At 29.7% G+C, this 23851-nt stretch overlaps 1 protein-coding gene and 1 pseudogene across 3 annotated transcripts; both read right to left on the reverse strand.

Moving 5' to 3' along the window:
• Positions 1-9392: 9392 nt before the first annotated feature.
• On the reverse strand, positions 9393-12264 carry LOC104751861 (putative trehalose-phosphate phosphatase E). Of its 2 annotated transcripts, XM_010473911.3 has the most exons (12): positions 12111-12264; positions 11747-11979; positions 11507-11647; positions 11050-11121; positions 10875-10967; positions 10702-10758; positions 10486-10587; positions 10320-10397; positions 10143-10212; positions 9944-10014; positions 9752-9844; positions 9393-9666 (listed from the first exon to the last, which is right to left on the reverse strand). In XM_010473911.3, the coding sequence occupies exons 1-12, from the start codon at positions 12112-12114 to the stop codon at positions 9610-9612; spliced, it is 1071 nt and encodes a 356-aa protein (XP_010472213.1). In that variant the 5' UTR covers positions 12115-12264; the 3' UTR covers positions 9393-9609. The 2 variants fall into 2 exon arrangements, with proteins under 2 accessions (XP_010472213.1, XP_019093502.1); XM_019237957.2 differs by lacking the exon at positions 12111-12264 and having other exon boundaries at positions 11747-12040.
• A 10006-nt stretch (positions 12265-22270) lies between these two features.
• Positions 22271-23481, reverse strand: LOC104751862 (ethylene-responsive transcription factor ERF056 pseudogene; annotated as a pseudogene). The gene has a single exon (XR_015585328.1). The product of XR_015585328.1 is annotated as an ethylene-responsive transcription factor ERF056 pseudogene (transcript).
• Positions 23482-23851: the final 370 nt, after the last annotated feature.

Raw genomic sequence — 23851 nt, forward strand, 5'->3', positions numbered from 1 at the left:
AATAACCTAATCATGAATATGAAAATTTAAAATGTCTGATGTGGTCAATTTTGATGGAAACGACAGTAAAACACACACACACAAATTTTGGTCCCCTAATTCTTTTTTTTTTCTTTCAAAAGGTCCCATAGTTCTAGAGTTATATTTTCAACCAATCGATTACCATAAGTTGTTTAAGTACTTAGAAATTATTATTATCTTTTAAACAAATATGTATTGGACTCTACATTGTACATACATATATATATATATGTACACACGCAAAACTTAAAATATATATATATATATATATATATATATATATATATATATATATATATATATATATATATATATATATATTAGAATTTAGACCGGCGCACACGCGGGATTTTAATTTAATTTTTTAATCAGTATAAGTATTGAGCTCAAATATAATTATTCAAACTTTTGAGTATAAATCTATATAAACACTAAACTTACTTTACTAAGTGATATATTGTTGAAGATAATATTTATTTATTATATCTATTTGCGTGAGATTTTATTTAAATTTTTATCAATAAGAATCATTGAATATAAATACAATTATTTCACGATTAAAAGATAAATCTGTATAAAGACTGTACTTATTTTACTAATCTATATATATGTCATATATTGTCTAGTGTCAAAATAATGTTTTTCTGACAAATCAACAATATATCACGTGATAACAAAAAATGACTTAAGAACCTCACTGGAAAAGTAAACCATATTGTCGACAATCTTCTGACATTTTATCTTTCGAATAGTTCATTCTATAATCATATACCATGAAAACATCTTTTTAAAAATTCTAAAGCCGAATGCCGACTGTTGACCTAATTATAGAGATCATTTAAACATATTGATATCCCACATTAAATGTAAATATACAAAGTTTGATGAACAATTTTAGTGCTATGTCGCTACAATGGAGTTGTCCAAGTGCATCATCTGCCATAATAGAATTTCGACCAAGTCAAAAATGTCTAAATGGGGAAACGTTTAAACCTGACAATGAATATCCGTTCACTAAAAAACATGTTCACAATAAAATTGATTTTTTTTAAGATGTTCATTTTTTCTATATTTTCTGACCATTGATTTTGTTTTTTAGATGGATTATCTTTTCCAAATTATTTTTCATAGTTTTCCCAAAAAAAATGTGACCCTTATAATATCTTTGTTTTAGATTTAAAATTTTAAATTGAGTTAAGTAATTAATTTTTTTTTCATCATTGAATCGACAACACCAATATCTACTACGCAGGGTAACACGACTTACTGGAGTCGAACTCTGGTGGGTTCGGTTGTAGAAGTGGTGCTGTAACCACTTGACTAAAGATATTTCCCTAATTTTTTATTTTTTATAAGTGAAATTTAATAATAAATCTTTGTAGTATATTTTTCTTAGAAACTAATGTTCCACTTCAATTTTATTTTTCTGTTTAGATTTTTATAAATACAATTACATAAATTGTTTTTTTTACTCCACCATGCATTAAAATCTTACTTTCATTCTAAAACTCATTAACCCATTATAAATTTTGGAATATGATCATTTTTTGGTTATAATTTGGATAATAACACTATTACTATAACAAATTCATACTATTATTTTTAATATTTTTAAATTTTCATTTATTTTACTTAATTCATTTTTATATATTTATTTTTTACTAAAAGAATTTATGTTATTGTTTATACTATTTTAAAATTTAATTAATTTTATTTAATTCGTTTTTATTTATTTTTAAATATTATTAATTATAAATAATAAATAAGCAATTAATGTTTATTTAAAATAGTATTTTTTTAATGCAAAAAAAAATATTGATTAGGTGGATGATGATGTGGAGGAAAGAGAAGAGAGAAAAGTTAACTTTATATCTATATTAACATTTTGAAGTACATTTTGTGTTATGCCCTTTTACTTTTATTTATTTAAAAAGTTATTTACAACATTAACCCCTAAAAAATTTCCAAAACTAACATTACTACAGATTTTGTTTCCTAAATATTTTACATTTCATTCCAACACAATAAATAACAATAATCAATATGAAAATAGAAACTATCATATATATAACCACACATTTTGTTGTGTTTTGAAGATATTCTATATCTGAATCATTCGCAAACAAAGAAAACAACAATTTGATTCCCATTTTGTTTTCCAAAACCTGTGAGATTTGATTATTAACGTAAGAAAAACTTCGATTGACATTCATTTAAATATTATAATTAACATATATAAACTTAATAAAAATAAATAAATTATTACGAATATATAAAATTAAAAAGTTTAAAATATTATATAATGTGGTTATATAGTAGATGAGTTATAAAGAGGACATGTTTGAATTAATAAAATATTATTAAATTTGTGTTAACACGGGTTAAATTCTCATTTAATTATTTATCAACACTACTAATATTAGAATATTTAACATAAAATCAAGTTAATTTAACTAAGATTGTGTAAAATAATTGAATCATTAGGAAAATGTGACTTAATCACAGCGTATAAATTACTTATGTATTTAGATCCCTTATTTTTTGCTATAATAACTAAAAATCAAAATAGAATCTCAAACACTAAACAAAACAAACTAAATATAACAAACAAATGGTCATGAAGTGTATTGCGGGTTCAAAAATAATATAAATATTTATCCGCACAACAATCGGAAAATTTAGTTATTTCTTTATTTACAAAACATCAAATATTTAATAAATAGATACAATATAAATATAAATTATAATAAAAATTATATGCATGCGGTGTACCGCGGGTTAAAATCTAGTATATAGATTAAATTTAGTTTTGCCTGCGTACATATATATGGAAGTAACACATACATATAGGCTATAGCTTACAGTTTGGGAGTAATTTTATTTCAAATTCAAGGTTAATTAATTATCACTACTTAGTTGACAAGGCCCAAATGCAGATTGGCTTTCTAGTTCACTATAAATTCTTTTTAGGGAATGATTTATCTAATCTCATTGATCGGTTAATTATTTTATTTTGGTAAGAATATGAAAATATTTATTATTCACCAAAAATATAAATTTACATCAATGGAGAATTTTAAAAGATTAAAACCACACTATGAAGGAGAAATGACAAACAAAACATATGGCCACAGAGAATTAATGCATGTCTGAGTGTAACTCCAATTGTGAATGCAACTACCCGTTGAGAGCCAACAACATTGATCTACAACATGTGATAAAACTGTATCTAAGGATTGTTTGCGATCAAATCACAAATCATTGCTAGCTACACCAACTAGAGATTACGACATGGCCACATATACATTTAATGTATCAGTAACTACATCAACTCGCATGATAACATCTACCAACAAATATTAGTCCTATTTTTTAAAAAAGCATTAATGATACTCTTCGATTTGTTTAATTTGGTTAATCCGAGCGAAAAGGAATGTGTGTGTATCTTTCCAGTTATTCAGTTAATATGTGTTTCACCGTGATTTTGTATACTGATTTGTATTTGTCTGTATCACTGAAAATCTAAATTAGGGTTGGGATAATTAAATAACTGAACCAAAATTTCTAAATCGACGTGAACCTAGATTTTCGGTTTTTGTATCGATTTTGGTTATAGAAACAGAACTGATCTACTAGAATTATATAGGCAATCAGTTATTAGTTCGGTTCTTTAATTTGATTATTTAGATAATTCACTCTACGAGAAATAGTTTATTTCACTTAATTAATTTGAGTTCAAAAACCACAATTATATACGTATATTTAGTTATCTGATTTATAAATTTATGAATACATGAGATTTCCATGTGTCAATTTTTTTTATCTTACGGGTTTACATTGATTATATTTTCTACATAATTTAGAATTAAAATATTGTAACTTTCACTTTTGTATTAGTGCTACTAAATTCTAACAAAAACGAAATGTAACTTTTGATATTTTAGTCCAATTTCAATAATACCTTTGAAATTTCACTTTTGTGAGCTAGTTTTTTTTTTTTTTTTTTGTCAACAATTTTGTGAGCTAGTATTTACTTAAATATACTTGATTTTTTAATTTAATAATAAAGATTTATAAAGAATCAATTAATTTAGCCACTACTATCTACCAAGAAAAGGTTGAGTAGTCATTTTCATGAAACCAAAGTGGAGAGACAATAATTGTGTATAAAGATATTCCACTAGAAAGTGAAACAAATATGTCCATTTATTTATTTAGGGCACACATTCTTAATTATGATAACATTATTGTTACCTTTTCTAATTACATATATTTCAAGAAGATAAAATGATGAATTGAATAGATCTGTCTCGACAGTCTTATGAATTTTTCATTTTCGATTAATAGTCGGATAAAATTTTATACAAATAAGTGAAAATATTTAGAATATCAATAAGACAATATTATATATTTTTTGTCAATAGCTTGAGAATATCAATAATATTATCCAAAATGTAATTATAGAAATAGAGACAAATTAAAGCAAGTAGAAATAGGGAACTTCTTTTTCCACAATATTATCCAAAATAGTAGAAATAGGGAGTAAGTAGGTGAATTAGATTTGAGTTGGACTAGTTACATGTATTTTATAGCTCTTAGAAATATTGATATATTTTAAAAATTAGAATTTAAAAAAAAAATTATATAGTATTTTTAAATAAGTTTTCAATTTTATTGATCGAAACAGATATTGAATACCCAAAAAAATTCCCGAATACCCAAAATATTATTCGAATCATACATCACATGTTAACATTAATTTATCTTGATTCAAACATGTGACTTTTATTAATGTTACATGGAAAGTTTTGGCGATTTTGATCATGTACAAGGAGGAGCGGATATTCGGGTTTTTTGATAGTATCCGCATCCGGATACACAGTTTTGATATCCGAATCTGTCACAATAGATATCCGGGTTTCGAATATCCGTCAGAAAAGCCAGATATCCGCGGATACCCGGATCCGATTTTTTTGTTTTCCCAAAAAAATTAGCCGCCAAAACAATATCAACAAATCTTGTTTTTTTCTCTCCTCTCCTGAAGCACTGAATCACAGTGACGACGAAACAAGAGGAAGAGAACCGCTGGAACCATCACTCTCATCTAGAAATCATCGTCGGAAGTAATATCAACAATATTGAATCATAGACAAAACACATGGAGGGGCAGCGAAAGAAAGCCGGAGATATCAACATAGTTAGCGGGTTTGTCTGGATCTGTATCCGGATCCGACGGATTCGAAAAATCATTATCCGGGTTCGCTCCGTTTCAACCGGATATCCTGTTTTTTGGGTCGGATACTGGATCGGATATCGAATATCCGCGGATTGTGGATATTATTCCCATGCCTAATTAGAGCATAATTCCTTTTGTAAACTCTATATATATAACTGCTTTGATCAATCAATCAATAGGTGAATAGAACGGTACTTTTTAGCTTATAAAATCCAATGATTTTAAAAAATAAAATACAAACCTTTCTTTATCATCATATAATTCGAAATGGTATGTTGGTTGGAATGCCTAAGCCTCTCTATTTTTGTGTTTCTCTACTTTCCTTCACACCACATTACAAAGTTCCTATTATAAAAGAAAATTTCCTTTTTTGTTACTTTTTCTTTTCTTTTGGGCAACACCTTTTTTGTTACTTTAAACTTTGTTTTATTTTGGTGTTTGATAAAATTGACCATCCACTCAAAAGAAAGACATTTAGATTTTGCAGAAAATAATATATTTTTCTAAAAATTTCCACCTTTCAGACGTGTCAGGAGAAGATGATTATTCAAGTAAAGGGAGTGGTGATCAGTGTTATGCTCCCTATAATTTGGGCATCTGAGTCACATGCATCCACATGTTACCAAACAGTTTGGAACATCCCACAGATCATACTTTTTTTTTTTACTAGGAGTACATACATTTATATTCTAAATTAATTATATTTTTTTGTGAACAATAGTTTAGGTTATTTTCACATAATAATAAAATTTCCCAAAAGTATATAACTCGTTAATTTTGGATATCTATGTTCTTTGTGTAACAAAATTCATTAACAATAATGATGTTTTATTGTATAAAAAAAATAGCAATAGCATTTAAACAAGAAAATGACACTTACTGAAAAATAAAATGAAATTCTAAAACATTATGTGAGTTAAATGAGAAAATAATCTTAAGCATGATTTGTGGATTAAACAAAAAATTATTTAGTCAGCGGATTTGCAGGTAACTCAATTACTTAACTATTATATTTTTCTTTAAGAAAAATATATATTGGTTAAAGTTCAAAGTGAAACTATTTTGTTTGGAAACTCATTTTGAGGTCCGTTTTCTGTTTTCGAAACGTTTTGGAAATAAAAACTCTTGGAAACACGGAAACAAGTCACGGAAACAAGATTCCTAAAAATCTTTGTTTGGAAACACGATGGAAACTCCGTTTTTATTTTAGAAACGCGACAAAACTTTTTTGTTTTAGTTTGAAAAATTAATAAATAAATTATTACAAATATAAGAATTCATGATATATATAAATCTATAATATTATTAGTGTTTTAATTTAATTATTAATATTTATGTTTTGAATTTGTGTTATTTCAACTATTCCTTTTAATAGGTTTTTATGTTTGATATTTTATTTTATATATTTATATATATATATACACGTTTCCAAAACATTTCAATTTCTTAATTTTTTAAAAAATTGTTCCCCGCCTAAAATATTTTGTGTCCGCGTATTTGTTTCTGTTTCCATACAACCTAGCTTCAAACCACATAGCACCCGAAATTATTAACTGCTAACTATGGGCTGTAAGATATATAACTTCCGGCTAAATAAAATACATAGGACAGTATTTAAGAACATCAAAACTAATTACCTTTGATAATTTGATTTTATGTTATGTTGACTCTGATTGTCTGTCTACAAACTTATAATTTCTCAAACAAAATTAACCGCTCGGTTTCTAATCAAGTATGGCAACACCAAGCGTTGGTCCAGTCAATGGAGTAATTTAATTTGATTACATTAGTCACATGATTGTACGACATTTACTTTTTCATAATAATCCACCATGTTTAGTTTATACATATATTCAGATTTTCAATTAATATATATAATAGGGATTCGTAATTATCGTCTTGAATCTATAATCCATATCCATGAAACCAGAACGCAATATTATCTAATAAAATTACAGTTACATGTTTGGAACAACTTATATATGTCTCCAATCGTTTGCATTAATTTGGCATTTTGATTTTTTTTGGGTAAAATTGGCATTTTGATTTTAAACGATCGAAATGATTTTCCCCAATCAAAAGAAATGTATATATTATATTCTTATGTTTCACGCTAATAAAAATAAAAATATACCAGAGTAAAATATTTTCTAAAGAAAGAATAGAATAAAAGTATTTACTCCAAAATTCACTTTTTCTTCTTATTACTCACTTATTTTATTCTCCCACCAGAGCCGGCTCTAAGTTAATAAAGCCACAATCAAATCAAAATAAAAAGTCTATTTTAGCACTAGTAAGGGTCAAACACAAGTACTCAATCCCAATAGCAAAGACTAATACCACTAAACTAAACACAATTTCTTGGAAAATACGGCCGAAAGTTATATATAAAATACATGACAAAAAAAAAGGCCACAAGCTCATGCTTTATAGGCTTGGCCTTTGGACCGGCTCTGTCTCCCACCAATCATGTCCATAATAAGGATAAATAAATATATATATCCTACTAGTTTGTGTTGGTGCTACTATGCTATCGAAATATGACCATCTAAATTTAAATCCATATGTTGTATTTTTTTCCTGAAAAGGTTTTCATATATTGTATTGTTATTTGTTAAAAGAATGTCATATTAGACTAATATTGTAACATAATGGGTGTAAACGTACACAAATTCTTTAGCTATGTCTGGTATTTCAATTCAATAATCCTCTATAAAAACAATAATTTTTTTTTCACTGTATATATAGTAACATTAACAATGAATGTAGACCATATAAATAAGGCTCTATATTTATGAGATTTCTTTAGTGCCCCGGCTGCTCTCATATACATGCTCCACGTCCAAATTTAGTCCGTGGATTTTCAACATATGTGTAGGATTCCATTCGAAGATAATGATTAGGATCTTAACTTCTCCACTAATGAAACCTAAAAAATATTTTAATGTTTCACTATAGTTAACTGTACTTATTAAGAATATAAATAATTAATTGAAGCCCCATCATATGTCATGTTGTCAGTATGATTATATCTCATCATATAGTGATCATGCATGCCAAAAATGTTGATATATATCGTCTTACCATCTAATTAATTTTTGACCAAATTTGTTGATCAAAAACAATAGTTTTTATAAACTCATGCTCATATAGTTTATGAGATTGTACTCAACCTGATCAATTACATAGACTATCAATTTTTTTGCGTCAGAATTCGAATAGAAAAGCATAATTTATGAACAAGCCAAGCCTTATATATTTGAAAAGCAAAAGGGGTGACAGCTAAAAAACACTAAAACTAAGCGACTGAATATGAAATAGGTATGAAATGTTGGGGGCATACCGAGATTAGAACTTAAGAGTTTGGGTGCAATAGTGTGAGTTCTTCCCGCAAAATCCTCTAAATTTGCCTTAAGGAGATAATTGATATAGTAATTTATCGGTGCCACATGACCACGAACACCTCTTCTAATATAATAACCATTGGACCAAATAAATGCAAAATAGATGTTTATACAGTATATACATCGTAATTTTTAATGTTTTATCTTAACATAGGACTACACAAGCATGTCTGCGTAAAATAAGATATATAATGTTCGGCATCATACGCGAATTTCATTTTCTTAAAGTATCTAAAAAATGGTTTTGGTAATTATGAGTGGTGATATGTAAAGTAAAAGATAATGTAATACGGATAGTTTATTATACACTTCTGAAATAATATATATATAGATGATGTAAATTATTATCTTTGTTTTAAAATGATGCATTTGGAAAAACTAAGGGTTTGAATGGTTGAAACTGTTAGGATGATTACCACAGTTTATAAATTTAACTATTATTTAATTATTTTTGAATATAATCATCTTTTATATCAGTTGATACATAGCTTAGTGTATTTTGTTCGCAACATTCATTCAAAAACTAATACTATCTTTGTGTTTGTAATGTTTACTGTTTAGTATTAGATTGGATCGAGCGTATGGGTATACTTTTTTCCAAAAGACTGTAAAAGTTTATTATATGACATGAGTAACAGTATTAGATAAAGATTACTTAATATCAATACATATCAAACATGTTTCGGACTTCGGAGAAGTAATACGTACATATTTCCCCATAAGATTATAAATTTACGATTTGAACATCATGCATTGATAGCAACAAACGACTAGTAGTCTCAAAACCAAAGTTGTAAAAGAAAGGAACAAGAACCCCTCTATATTTGTCTTCTTGTTATCTTAAAAAAAAAAAAAAACCATTCTCTCGTTCTCAAGATACGTTAGAATCTTAATAATTAATACATAGTAAACAAAAAAAAAGATTCTCCTGTACTTGGAGTAAACTCTTCATGACCCACATCTTAACTGTTTCCATTCCACCAAACGTTCTAAAAAAACCATAACCTATTAAACCAAAAGCATAAGAGACAAGTTATTAATAAAAAAGATCCACATTACACCAAATGTTGTTTAGAGTAAGAAAACTTACCTCATCTGGCTCTTGCAAAGAATAAGAAGCGTTAGTTTCGTTTGCGTATTTGGATACAAGAATTCCAAGGCCTTGTCTTTTATCTCTCAGTATCTGTTACAATGTTAATTAAGGAATCATTAGTTTAAACTATTTACATATATGAATTATAAAGGAGATTATATATATATATATATAAGAATATATACATACCTTAAAGGCATCTTCGTCGGTACGATCATCTCCAATATATATAGGAAATACATCGGTACAATTATCATATCCTACACATGATAAATGCTAATTCCGATTAGTGAAAAATCATTAGAAGTTTAAACTTTAAACCACTATATAGTCCACCATTTCATGATATGATCAATAAATTAACAAGTAGGCATGAGCAAAGTTTTACCGAGTGATTCTAACAAAAACTCGAGTGCTTTGCCTTTATCCCACTTAATGATTGGACGAATCTCCAAGACCTGAAATTATATCAGACCAAAAAAGTAAATAATCATGATGAAAATCAAAATCTTAGTTGAGATATTAACTACTTAAAATTATTTATTTTTTTCCACAAAAATATTACTTTTCTTCCTTGGGTAAGCATGAGCTTGGGGTAGTTCTTCAACACTGATCGAACTTGATGGGCCAAGTCACTCCATTTCTGTTAATTTATATATTAGTTACTTAATTATTTTAAAACAATAATATTATTATGCGACTAATCTAGTATAAGCAAAAATAATCCATACATTTTCTTCTACGCATCGAAAGTGAACTGACGCACAAAATTTGTTGTTCTCAACTTTGGCTCCTGGAACTGATTTGGTTTTCTCGACAAGTTTTTCATACACCTGAAAACATAAGGAAAACAAAAATTTAACAGACATATCTATATAGTATATAGATATAAATTTAATTAACAAATCATATATTATTGATTAATGGGTATAATATAATGTGATTACCTCGTTAATAACCGGGAGGAACTCAGTCGCGGGTTGACAAAGAAGAGATTGATTTCCCTGGATTTTATTTAGAGAAATGAGAAAAATATATAAATATATCTTCAAAAAAATGATAATCTATAGTTTTATTTATGTTTTTTTTTTTGAACAAACGTATATTTATGTATTCATACCTTCTTGTGCTTAGATCCTTGCTCTGGTCCTTTGATGTCCATGCCATGACTTCCAGCATAGTATAACTCAGTTAATTTCACAAAACTAGAAACCTGAATTAAACATAATCAAATAAAAATCAATAAAAGTGTATTTTTATTAAATAATTAAAGTGAAATTTAAAATGTATGGTACCTTCTCTCTGCATCTCCCACTAACTATGGCTGTTGGAAAACAGTCTGCAAGTTTCCGCACAGTATTTCGCATCTGGAAAAGATAATTCAATCACAAAGATTATTAAATTAAGGCTAATTGCACTAAATGACCATGAGCATAGGTTAATGATTATAGATATTTTTATTTCTTTTTTAAAAACAAAGGTTGGTGATATTATTTTTCTATTAATATGACACCTTATAATTATATATATATATGTATATAATATAGTAATATGTCGTGTAGAGAGAAGTATTGCACTTGGACCAAAAAAAAAAGAGAAGTATTGCACCCAATTTACTAATTTAGTGTATTTTGAAACAAAAAAATGTATCATAATCGTTTGCTTAATTAACTCTCATGATTTTGTCCAAAAAAAAAATAAATTAACTCTCACGAAATGGTAAAATATTAAAAAAAAATAATCACAAACTACCTTCTTGGACATGAAAGCTCGATCGGGATCATCAACAATGGGAGAGAGAGTACCATCATAATCAAGAAACATAACGATTTGCTTCCCTTCAGATTCATGAAGTATTTCTTCGAACATCTTCAAAGCTGATGGATGTTCCTTCTGCAAATTTGTAATTCTCTCGTTTAATATAATATAATAAAGATAAGAAGACAAAGAAAAAGAGAAAAAAAAAGAACAGAGGAAGTAAGAAGACATTACAATCCAACAAGATTGGCTATCTAAGGATTTGGGACGAGTAGGAGAACAAGCTCTCATAGAATCAACCCATGATCTTATCAGTCCTCCTCCTCCTTCCTCGTTGATCTGAAAATTTTGAAGAACTTTCGTCCCCGGTGACGTATCTCCCTCGTCTCCTCCGACATATAAGACCTCCGAGTTTGAGATGATCCTTGTCTCCAACATTGTAGTAATATTCTCTTCAACGAATCTAACTGAGAAGATAAGATTAAAACAGAAAGAATAACAGATCAGTAACATGTATATATATTCTTGAATGTTTTTATATCAAATGTAGACATATCAATTTGTTAGTGACCATTGCACGAAACAAAAAAAAAAATACCCATTTTAGGATATGAATCAAAACTTGAAATGAAGTTATAATTTTTTATGGAAATGAGACTGAATGTGGTTGTTGTTAGCTAAGGGGTATGGACCCATTTTATAGTTGCAAGAAAATTTGAAAAATAAAAATAAAAGAAAGTTTAAAAAACAAAGGAAAATGACATATTGTATGTGTCCGAGTCGAAACCATTGAGTGCGAGTTCCAGTATACTGTCCACGTGTAGTTTGTGAGTCACATAGGTGACTTCCTTGTTGGCTATGCTTTGGATATCTTTTGGTTATTTGGCGTTGGAGCGTTCCTGTCAAGTGCCACGTGGTCCCCTCCAATTTGATCATGCTGACAAAAGAATATATATAGATATTTTTTTTGGAAATTAATCAAATAACTTTTTTGTTTATTTGTTTTCTTGTTTGGTCCACTGGTCCGTATTCTAACCTCTTGTAAGAAAGTGAAGTCGAACTTTACTGCCAGCGAGAAAATTTTAACAGCCAATGATATGTCGTCTACGACGGATTAATTAATGGACTGAACCATTTGCAGATATGCAACACATGACATGAGATGGTACAAACCATTTTTACGCGTTAATAATATTTTCATTTTGTTTACATAATACAATATGTCAAGACTTGGTATATATACACGGATCAACCTTTGTTTTATCCGATATATAATATATTGTCACCTTATAACATGCAATTTTTTTTTATATTAATACAACGAGATCGCCAAATTAAAATCGAACACGTTTTTGTTCTTATTAGGTTTCACTGCTGTTACAGTTTAGTAAGCGCCACATGGCTAAAGTAGTTAACAACTATCTAGTGTCCAGTCAACGTCTGGCACATTAGCAAGTCCCAATAACAAAACATTAATTAGCAAATTCCCGTAATAGTTTGTGTTCTCTTCTCTCATTGGAGATCTAACGAAAAAATAAAGTTGATTAATTGAGATCTTAGTCTTGAGTTCGTGATGAGATCCTCCTGATACTCTTGAGAGATATTTTAATTACATCTGGCTAGTAATGTTTATTTATTTATTTTTCCTAATTTTCCTTTACTCTATCAGTTATTCACAAGAAATATTGTAAAGATTTTGGTGGTGCAAGTCACACTTCTTTCGTTTCGCAGCGAAATCAGATATACTGTTTTTTCACAAACTTTATTTTGGAAATTATATATGTTACATGTTGTATAATAAAATAGGAGATATTAAATAGAGGAATCTCGTATGTTCACATTTGTATTGGTATGCCTTTTGTTCTGATGCAAACATTTACAACTTAATCTCCAATCTTATATAATAAGAAAATAGGTTTTAATTAAAAAAAAATATTAGTAAGGTTTCTTGAATGATATCTCAAACGATATTTCAGAGTTGGTTGCATGCAGCATGCACATCAAATCTGTATTCCAATAATACAAGAGAACTGTGAGTAGGCCAGCCAGAGATCTTAAACTTCTAAAGTTCTTAATTACTACACTCAACCAATACATAGACACGGTGATACCCTATATCAAGATATCAATAAAACTATCATATTCGTGACCAAAGGGTGGCAATATTTTGTTTGACGACGAATTTGTTTTGTAACCTTTGTGCCGTCGCTTTTTCGTAGACCTCTATACTTACATGGGATCTCTGAAGTAAGATAAATAAGTTACCATTTCACTTTTACGTATAAAGATGATATGGTACATGATATTTTAGGTTTACATAAGCCATGTTTTGGACCGACACTTAACGTGCAACGAATCAAAATTGTCTCCACCCGCCACGTGACCGATGTCTACACAGACACAGAGTTAGTACTATCCATTTCGTCCATTGATAACAAAACATAAAATTCAAATCTTATAAACCATTAAATAACAACAAAAGAAAAAAAAACAATTTACAAAATTAGTTAGCCAATGATATAACAATAGAGAAATAAAATGCTTACAAGTAATAAAACATGTGGGAAAATGTCGTGCATGAGACATATAACCTAATCATACATATCATGTTACTTTTTTTTTGTTTTTGTTTTCATTTTTGTTAAAGAATCCTTTCATATTTATTCATATTACTATTACTCGTCGTCTCATCGTCTTTAGATGATACAGAATCAATATTTTTCTAAGGAACCACCACCAACCATTAAATAAAAGGATAGTTCAGTTTTTGATAAAAATAATTACCAAATTTAAACCAAAACTTAATTTTTTATTTGCTAAATCAAGAACAAAATTGAAACGATTCGACTTTTTATTTTTCATTTTAACATAATAACTAATTAGTGATTTCATGTTCACTAGCAACCTAACAACATTCAAATCAAACGGCATAAATAACTAATAATTAAACCATCAATTATCCAACAAATACTTAAATAGCCAATATCAATATCAAACACAAATCCACTAATTCCAAAAAAATAACATAAACCAAGGAGTCAGCTATCCTAGGCAACATTCTAAAGACCCAACTCTAACAACCTAATAGAAAGCGAGACAACACGTCAACGAGCCTCTAGAACATATTCCTCTTCATTGTCTTGATTTCACGATCACACTTTGCTTTTATCAAACACCACAAACTACAATTGAGATACGTGACTATTATCACAAATACTCAGTGAGACGATCCTTCCAGCTATTGGACTATACACACAAGCGAAAAGACAAACACAAACAATATACAAAAGCAAGCAAAACAGACAACTCTGAACACATGCATCGTCACTGCACCCTTGACTCCTTGCGTCGACCGACACACTCCTTTCATCGACCGATGCAACCTCGCGTCTCCATCAAACCCCTAGCTTCGTCGACCGATGCACACCTTACATCGATCGATGCAGCCGTGCGAAGCACCACCGAACACGATCTCCTCTGACTCCTCTCGGCTCTGTGATGCCAAAACCATCCTCCAAAGACCACGAACACCACGCCAAACACTCACAAACAAGAACACAAGAAATCAACACCCAAAATCACACAAAACACACATCTAATTGCTTAGATCAGCCATGTGTACACACTCACCTCTTAACAAGAAGATTCTGCATCAAAAACGACGAAACAACACCCACAGCAAGCTTCCCACCACGTCCTTAGCCACTGATATCCACTCCAGGAACAAATCTCTCCAGAAACGGCTTAGAAATCCTCAAGAACGCTCACAGGAACTTCAGAGATAAAACTTTTCTTTTCTAGAGTTTAGAACGACAAAACGGCTAATCATCCAACACTAAGGCGTCAAACTCCCCTTTTATAAGTGAGCCCTAAGTTTTTTCCCATCAAACCGCATCAAACCGAAAAATTGAAGTTAACCCAAACATAAACTGCATAGTTGCATCAATCGATGCTCATCCTTGGCATCGATCGATGCTTAAACCAGAAATTCAGTTCGCAGACGTTACAAAAATATTAATTGTGGATCTGTTGTTCCTTGAGAACATGAACTTCATTACAGAGGACTGGAGACTGCTAATGGAAATCTATCTCTAAACTCAGCAGCATATGATGAGGACTGAAAAAAGAAACAATTATCATGCCACGTGAAATACTACAAGTCTACAACGGTCACGATAGGTTCTGCCTTTCGATCATTGCTTGGTGTAGTTATATATTCTACTATTACGGATTGAATGTCACTAAAACAAAGATTTTTTTTGTTTTTTTTGTTAAAGTCTAAAGCCTCAAAATCTTCAAAATTTATAATATTCTTGAATCTGTGAAGTAAATTTTTAAAATGTTAGTTTTTTTTCTTCTAACAACATGCAAACTTTTATTTATAAGATATTTTATAATTCAACGCGTGGCAATAACATATTTAATACTTTTTATTTAAATACTTAAATACAGTAGATTTTTTGTTTTTTTAAAACATCAAAGTCTATATTGTAACAGCTTTTATTTTGCAAGTGAGATACAATATAACTGATGATTTTTCAGAAGTTTTTTATAGCATTTTAAGACCTTGAATGAGTGTAGATTTCAAAATTGTTTTTTGTTTTAGTTTTTCCAAAAAGCTACTTTATAACTTATTAAGATTATGAGAAATGTGATTTTCCTTAAACATAGAGAATCTTGATTTTTATAGTTTTTTTGTCAATTTTCAGAGAAAATCTAAACTCTATGTTTCATTACTTTTTCACCTTTTTAGGTGACTTGACTTTTCTTTTTCTTTTTCAATTTCTAAAAAAAATTAATCACAAAAAATAGAAACCATAAACCAAAATTCATAATTCAGAAACTAAAAAAATATATTTTTAATAATATTGTTTGTCAAAAATATTATTAACATTGCGAATCATTTTCTAGTTTATTATAATTGTAGAGTGCAAAATTTCTGATTTTCAAAATTGTATACTATTTCTGTATTGAGATATTTAAAATAACTTTTTGCGAGACACTTGATGAGACACCAAGCTCCTTCATATGGTGGGAATCTTTGTCGCCAAAACAAGAAATGTTACAAGAAAGAACAATTCCCTTCACAGTTCACACCAAATATGGGACTAGATATAGTGCAAACACAATAATAATTTCTGTATTATTTTAATAGATTTAAAAATAGAATTTTTTTTTTTGAATATAACCTAACCATCCTACATTTAGTGTTGCTAAGCTTTACAATGTATAAGAAAGAGTTTCAAGAATTAAAAAATCATATCATGTTTTTTTTATATTTAAACTAAAAGCAAAAAATGAAAAACATATCAGACAAAGTTAATAAACTCCCGTTCAATCATTTTCGGCCTATTAACGATAAAGAAACTAAAAGGAAGAAAGGAGAAATAGAAAGCTGGCTGGCTTTCATTTTTGGAATATTAATTGGAATTGAAAGCAAGAATAAAGTTATTCTCAATATATCTCACATTCGATCAAGTTGCTAAAGGTTTTTTTTGCAATTAAGGTGCTCAAAAACCAAAACTAAAAGATACTACTAGTATATTATTACCTTAGGAGTATTTTTTATAAGGTTTTAATAATTGTATGCTGAACCTAAATTTAAACAATAGTGATGTGTATAGAATTTTATTTCAAATCTTTTAGCTGAAAAGACTACACAACGACTGAAAGTGCACAGTTAATCAGTGTAGTATTTTAGGATCGATCCCACAGAGAGTAATAGCAAACACAAATTGAATTAAAAGAGAAGAAACTATGGCTAAGACTAAATAGGAGATTGGGGATTTGGTTTTTCTAATAACTATTGCAAATAAATAAAAACGGTTTAAAACTATAAAACTAAGGCGTTAGACGTTCTGGGAGTCATCTCAAGGTTTTCATGGTTCTAAGCAATATTAAGTGTAAGATCTAACAAGTAAATACTAATTTTCGGTCTAGGTTCTCAACTACGAAACACTAATGAACTAACAAGCTATTCTCATAGAATGAAAGTCTAAAGTCTTCACACTCTGTTACTCAACTTTCGCAGGCAACAACGCATGTCAACCAGCTAGTTAAACAAGTTCGATACATTCACCAAAATTCGTAACTCAACTTACGCATGTTACAAGCAAGGTTTAGGTATAACACTAGTTCGAAGAAGTAGGATAACGCGGTTAGCGCTCCCGTTCTCTAGATCAGTACTTGGTGATCAATCCAAGCATAAACATTAAGATAAAGATGTCCCAAAAGAACTCTATAATAAAACCGAAAATAAGATCTAACAAACTTATTGAAGCGAACGATGAATTCCCCTTGAATCACCCCATAAAACCCAACAAAGTAAACTACTCGCTCATGATGCAAAGAAACGACATTGATATTATTAAGAATAGCATCAAAAACGAATCAAATAACAAAAGGGGTTCAAAGGAAACTTCTCTATGTGTCACAAAAGTAACTTGATCCCAAAAGCAATGTAAGTATAAAAGAAATAAGGAAGAGTAGAGATTTGGTGTCTTCGGCGATGGCTTTTAAGAGGAGGTGAGAGAGGATGAGCTTCGACGGCGGTAGAGGAGTCTCTGGTCGTCTCTAGGTCGGCTGCTGGTGGCGTGGATGAAGAGCTTAGAGGCACAAAGGAAGCACACCCCAAAACCCTAGGTCTTAAGAGTATTTATAGGGTTTTGTTTAGGGTTAGGGTTTTGTAAGGGTAGAAACGTCTTCTCTTCATAAGTGCAGGACAAGGGACGGCGTGAGAGGTTTCTGGACCGTGGAGGAGGCTTGGACTGGGCCGTGGCGATGGTCGCTGGTCAAGCCTTGAATAAAAGCCCATCGGCAGGTTGCTTCTCTTCACGTCGGTTTATAACATGTCACGGTAAATCGGAAATAACTTCCGGATGAATGAATGGATTGACTTGATTCCACTTTGAGGAGAAATATGACTCTTCCAGCTTTCCATAGACACCAAGCATGATATATTTTGGATTGTGGAAGGTCTTCAAAAGTGTCCCGTACTGTAAAGCTCTGAATATTTCCTAAAACGTATTTTCCTTGTCTTTTAGTCCTTTTTGCTATAAAACCTGTAAAACCTTCTTGAAACCTAAAATACTTGATAATAGACATTAAAGCATTGAAATCATATCAAACTCTTCCTAAATGCATACTAAAACTATAGCTAAAATAGGTAAAATAATGATGTTATCAAATAGTAATACATTTTCATAGGTTTTGTTTTCTTATATGACTAGATTTATATTTTTGTATATGACTAGATATATATAGCATAAGTTTATAATCTAGTGACTTGTGAAGTTTTGTGCTTGTGCTAGCTAGTATTATCATTGTGTCACCATTCATAATCAAAGTCATATACACATAATTATTCACATAGAATTGGGTAACTATTCAACTTCATATATACATAATGCATGTTGTCAATAAAATTTAAGGTACAATTTTTGCATTTTTCATATAAAAATATATTCTTAAAGTAAGAATCACCAAATGTGGAAGAAACTCTCAATCGAGTTTAAGGTGAAAGAGCTTCGGGTGACACATGTGCCTCAAAGCATGAGGCAATGCAGCGGGAAAACTATAACTAATACTAAGGCTAGTTTAGTCTTTGGTTTGGTACAACACCACATAACATTCCTCAGAGGTTGGTCCATTGGTTGCAATTTTTTTTTTCTCGATTCTAGTCAAAATGTGTGTGTATCATTTTTGTTGATTCTCTTTTTCTTGAGACGAAGAAGAATTTGAAATACTTTTCATCTAATCGTAACATATATTCATATAATACAGACTTTAATTTGTAACAATAAAATTATAAAAGTTTTAAAGTGTTTGTCTCATCAATTGGGCCATTTTTGCCATTAAAAAAAAACCGGTTTAACCAACAAAAGAAGCCAGTGTCTCCATACAATAATGGCATTATCAATGAGTGTCTTAAAAGGAGAATGTCTTAGGTAACTCTTCACTTACTCCAAAAGTCGCTAATCTTTCAAATGTACCTCAAATTTTCAATGGATATAATCACTAATCTACCAAACAAAAACACAGCAAACGATAGATTTTAGTGTTGATTTCCCAAAGGACATCTTAGCATCATAAATCAAGAACATATGCGTATTAATTATATAGGTTTGTTTGCAAAATAAACATATAATAAGGTTATGCAAAAAAGAAAAAAAAAATGTGTTTTTTTCTTCAGTTTTTCCTTTTTTAGCATTCTAGTTTAGTTTAAAATGCAATTTTATGTTGTTTTACACATAAATCTTCCATATCCTATATATTTGGTAATTAAGAACCCAAAGCATGTAAACGATCGAAATTAGTATAGAAGACACCACTCTATTAATTTATTTATTTTCGCCAACCACTATTATTTATTGATTGGTCTTTAAAGATATAAAATTAGATCATATAAACGACTATGTAATATATAATATATACTATCTCTCTAGTCTAGAGTACATATATTGATCAGGAACCACAAGATTTGAGAATCTCTTCACCTCGTTGGAAATGTATAATATAGAAATCGCCAAGAGGATGTAAAATAAATATGTAAATGACAAAGACAAAACCATTGAAGTAATCATGCATTTTGTAGATCAAAGGATTTCAACGGTTCCAACGGAAATAGTTGGTGATGGAGATATATTTTGTGATTAATGTGTAGGATGCATGAATCCTAGTAAGCTTAATGTTGGAGTTATGTTTTTTCTATCAATTACTTGAGGCGATTTATGAATTTCTAAAATAGACATCTAAATATTTTACAGTGATAATTGTAAAGTAGTAATAATTCATAATAATAATAATAATAATAATAATAGTAATAATAATAATAATAATAATAATAATAATAAGAATAATAATAATAATAATAATAATAATAATAATAATAATAATTCATATTTATTCTGGTTTTATGTTAAGTAATGTTTAAAGAATTAGTAAGATTTTTTACATAGAGAATAATAACTTTATTTAGTTTACCGTTTCTACACAAAAATATCATCAACTAAAACTAATTTAACCAATAAGAAAATACATTGCAGAATATAAATAATCAAACCAACTAACTATATATGATGATTTTTATATGAATTGAAACCATCAAATAAATAAAACAAAAATCCATAAAAACACTAGTTAAAATTATATGGAGTCTTATTTTAACTTTTATTTTTTTGTGCAAAATGGAGAGTCTTATTTAAGTTATCCTTTTGTGAAAAGCCAGTGTTTTACGTGAGCTAATCAAAAAGCAGATTAAATATAATGTCTGCTAATTTTTGTTATGGATATTTCCAAGAGAATATCATATTAGAAAACTCAAAGATTAAAAACCAGATAGGGTGATACAGTGTTTTTGTAGTGGTTGAAATGTCCTATCAATTTGTTGGATTTAAGAAAACATACTTTGATGAATTTAATATATACTGTATATGAATTTTAATAGTATATATACTATTAAAAGTAATCATCATTTTGTCGTTAAAAAATAAATCAATACATCTCTCAAATATATCCACCATACCAGTTACACACAAATATATATAATGCTTGATGAATTAAAAAGAAAAACAAATTCTGAAAAGTTTTCCTAAGTAGTATTAAACTATTAATTGGCTGGGGAAAGACCACCGATGGATTGGCTAAAATGTAACGATGATGCATCTTTACAAAACAAGTTGTTTCAGATTGGATTTTATGAAGTGGAAAATTTCTGCAAAAACATCATACTTTGGGCAACAATATTACTACGAACCTCTTTTTTTTTTTTTTTTTTCTTATGTTCGAATTAACTTTAATGAAGAAGTTACACTTACTTCAGCAAAACATGGTCCTGGAAATATGGTTAACAACAGTATTTAATCGCCTTTAGCAATTACTTATCCTTTGGGCCTGGTTTATATATTTCAACAAACCTTGGATTTAATTTAGGCACTAGCTGACCGCAACGGCCCAAAGGTATATCTTCTTTAAAAGACTGACTACTGACTCTTTGAGTGTTTGTCCCTTACTATGCCGCTACGTACCAATCGGCATTATGCCGCTACGTATAAAATATGGAAGTAAAGTTTTTTTTAGTTTATTCAAATTTGCATTTATTTTCTGTAAAATACATCTCATCCGTGAAATATTTGAACTTGGAAAAGAATTTTAAAGTGGTGTAGAAAGTTTTGAAGTCTTTTTGTGTTTCTAAAAATCAAATTCATATATTTTATGTTTCATATTATTATCAATATCACTATACCATTAAATAGATAAATCAATATTTTTAAACTAATACGTTTAATTTAAACTAATCCTAAGTTTAAAAATGCAATGAGAAAAATGATAAAAGTGATAAATAAATGAATAATTTTTTTTTGGTTGTGAAATGTAATTTACTTATAATAAGTAAATAGTTTATTAAAATGATAATTAAATATATTTTTGGATTTAATAGTTGATTAAATCTTTCATTTTTTTAAATTAATAAAAAAAACAAATAATATTTCAGTGGTATATTTACGTAAATAACATTAAGAAGTAAGGGTATTTATTAGAAATGTAGGCCTAAAAATGATTTTTTTTATAAAGGGAGGAGGGACAAATGAAAGATTCGTGAATCTACCAAAACCCTAGAGGCTATAAGGCACAACGACCAAGTTCTTGGCGGCCTCCGCAACTTACCAATTTAGAGTTTCTTGATCTTTTATTTAATGCAACATTACATTATCCGATGATTACGAGAAGATCTTTAATTCGCGTGTCCAAAGATTAATATTGAACAAACTAGATTTCTTCACTTAGACCATCTTCAAAATGGTTTTCTATATTATAGAGAAAAAAATAGAGATGGGTTCGAGATGCTTGAAACATGTTTAAGTGGGGAGAACACTAAAACTGTTTGAATGTTAATCTTATTTCTTATGCATGCAGCAATCAGCATGCTAAATTCCTAATTTCGGTTCACTAATGTGTTACCAAATCCTCTGCTACTTGTTAAAAAATTTAGTTGCAGAAGAAAAATAACAGACTTTAAGAATCAGACAGTTTGCTAATTGCATCCCAATCAATCTCCACCGAAGGAAACTTCACCAGCCCGAAGCTCCCTGTCTTTTCAAACTCCGAGTCCCAGAAATCCAGGAATGCCATATTCGAATTCGAGTTCTCATCGGTTCTTGGTGACACATCGGAGAACTCCTTTGTGTCGAAATACTCTGTTTTTGGCAGGACAAACTCTGTTTTTGGTAGGAAAAACTCTGTTTTATCTGAAACACAGCAAGTCTCCTCTGTTTGATCCTCTGTTTTTCTCAAACTCTTGCAAATAGCTTGGAGCTTGGCATCGACAGAGGAAGGGAGAGGATTAACGTCTTCGTGTCTGAGGTTCGGGAAGTTAAGCTTCGAGATATCTCCACGGAGCTGAAAAGCGGCTCGGTCGTAAGCCAAGGCGGCTTTTTCGGCGGTTTCGAACGTTCCTAGCCAGAGACGGGTTCGGTTCTTGGGTAAACGGATCTCAGCGACCCATTTTCCCCAGTGCCTTTGCCTTACGCCTCTGTAGAGATTCTTGGTTTTGGAAGAAGGTGAGAAGCTCTTCGTTCGGATTCGGTTTGAGATTGTGCTGTGTCTATGGTTAAGTTGGTTCTGAATCTGGTGAATTTGGTATTGTGTGAGCTGGTTTAAACCGAGAGGCTTAGGTTGGTTAAAACCAGAGCTTGCGTTGGATTCATGGAAAGAAATTGGAGCAGTTTCTATGAGAGGTCTGAAATAGAGATCTTTGTTGCTTGAGAACATGTCTATGGCCGCCATTGATGAAATCAAGAAACACTTTTGAAAGACAAAGACAGAGGATGAACAAAGAAGGGGGTGAAATTGATCAAAACGAAACTTTAGGGTAGAATTAAGAAAAACTCAAAAACTTATAATGTGAACTAACTTTTTTTGGGGGCGCTCGTGGCTTTGCTTGTTCTGAAGCTCTCGGCCTTTTAAAGCTGCTGCTGTGTCCATTGAATTCGTCTCAAAATATTTTTATACAAATTATTCTCACAAATGTCAAATTAGTTTTTTTTTTAGTAAAAAATAAGTAATCGTCAGCTGCAATATTTCATATTGTATTTTCCTTTAATTTCCATGGACGAAATTAAGCCAATAGGAAAATGCCATGGTTATATGTGATTTGGATCTAGTCGTCTTCACAGAAATATAATAATAAGTTCTTAATGGATTGTATTTAGACATGTTTTTCAAGTTTTAAGACGTAATTTATGACTCGGTATTGGAAATGGAAAAAAAAAATGGATTAAAAACATTTAAATTATTCGTTCTCCAATGAGTCAGTATTGAATTGAACCAATTTTTTTGTTT

Source organism: Camelina sativa, chromosome 16 (genome assembly GCF_030686135.1).
Source record: "Camelina sativa cultivar CO46 ecotype springtype chromosome 16, ASM3068613v1".
Taxonomy (NCBI): Eukaryota; Viridiplantae; Streptophyta; class Magnoliopsida; order Brassicales; family Brassicaceae; genus Camelina; species Camelina sativa.

Coding starts and splice junctions, on each gene's coding strand:
- LOC104751861 (XM_019237957.2), bottom strand. CDS start 12,025: ATGTTACTGATCTGTTATTCTTTCTGTTTTAATCTTATCTTCTCAGTT. Junction 10,759..10,874: donor AAGGATCTAAGCACAAGAAG/GTATGAATACAT, acceptor AATAAAATCCAG/GGAAATCAATCTCTTCTTTG. Junction 10,398..10,485: donor TTCGATGCGTAGAAGAAAAT/GTATGGATTATT, acceptor ATAAATTAACAG/AAATGGAGTGACTTGGCCCA.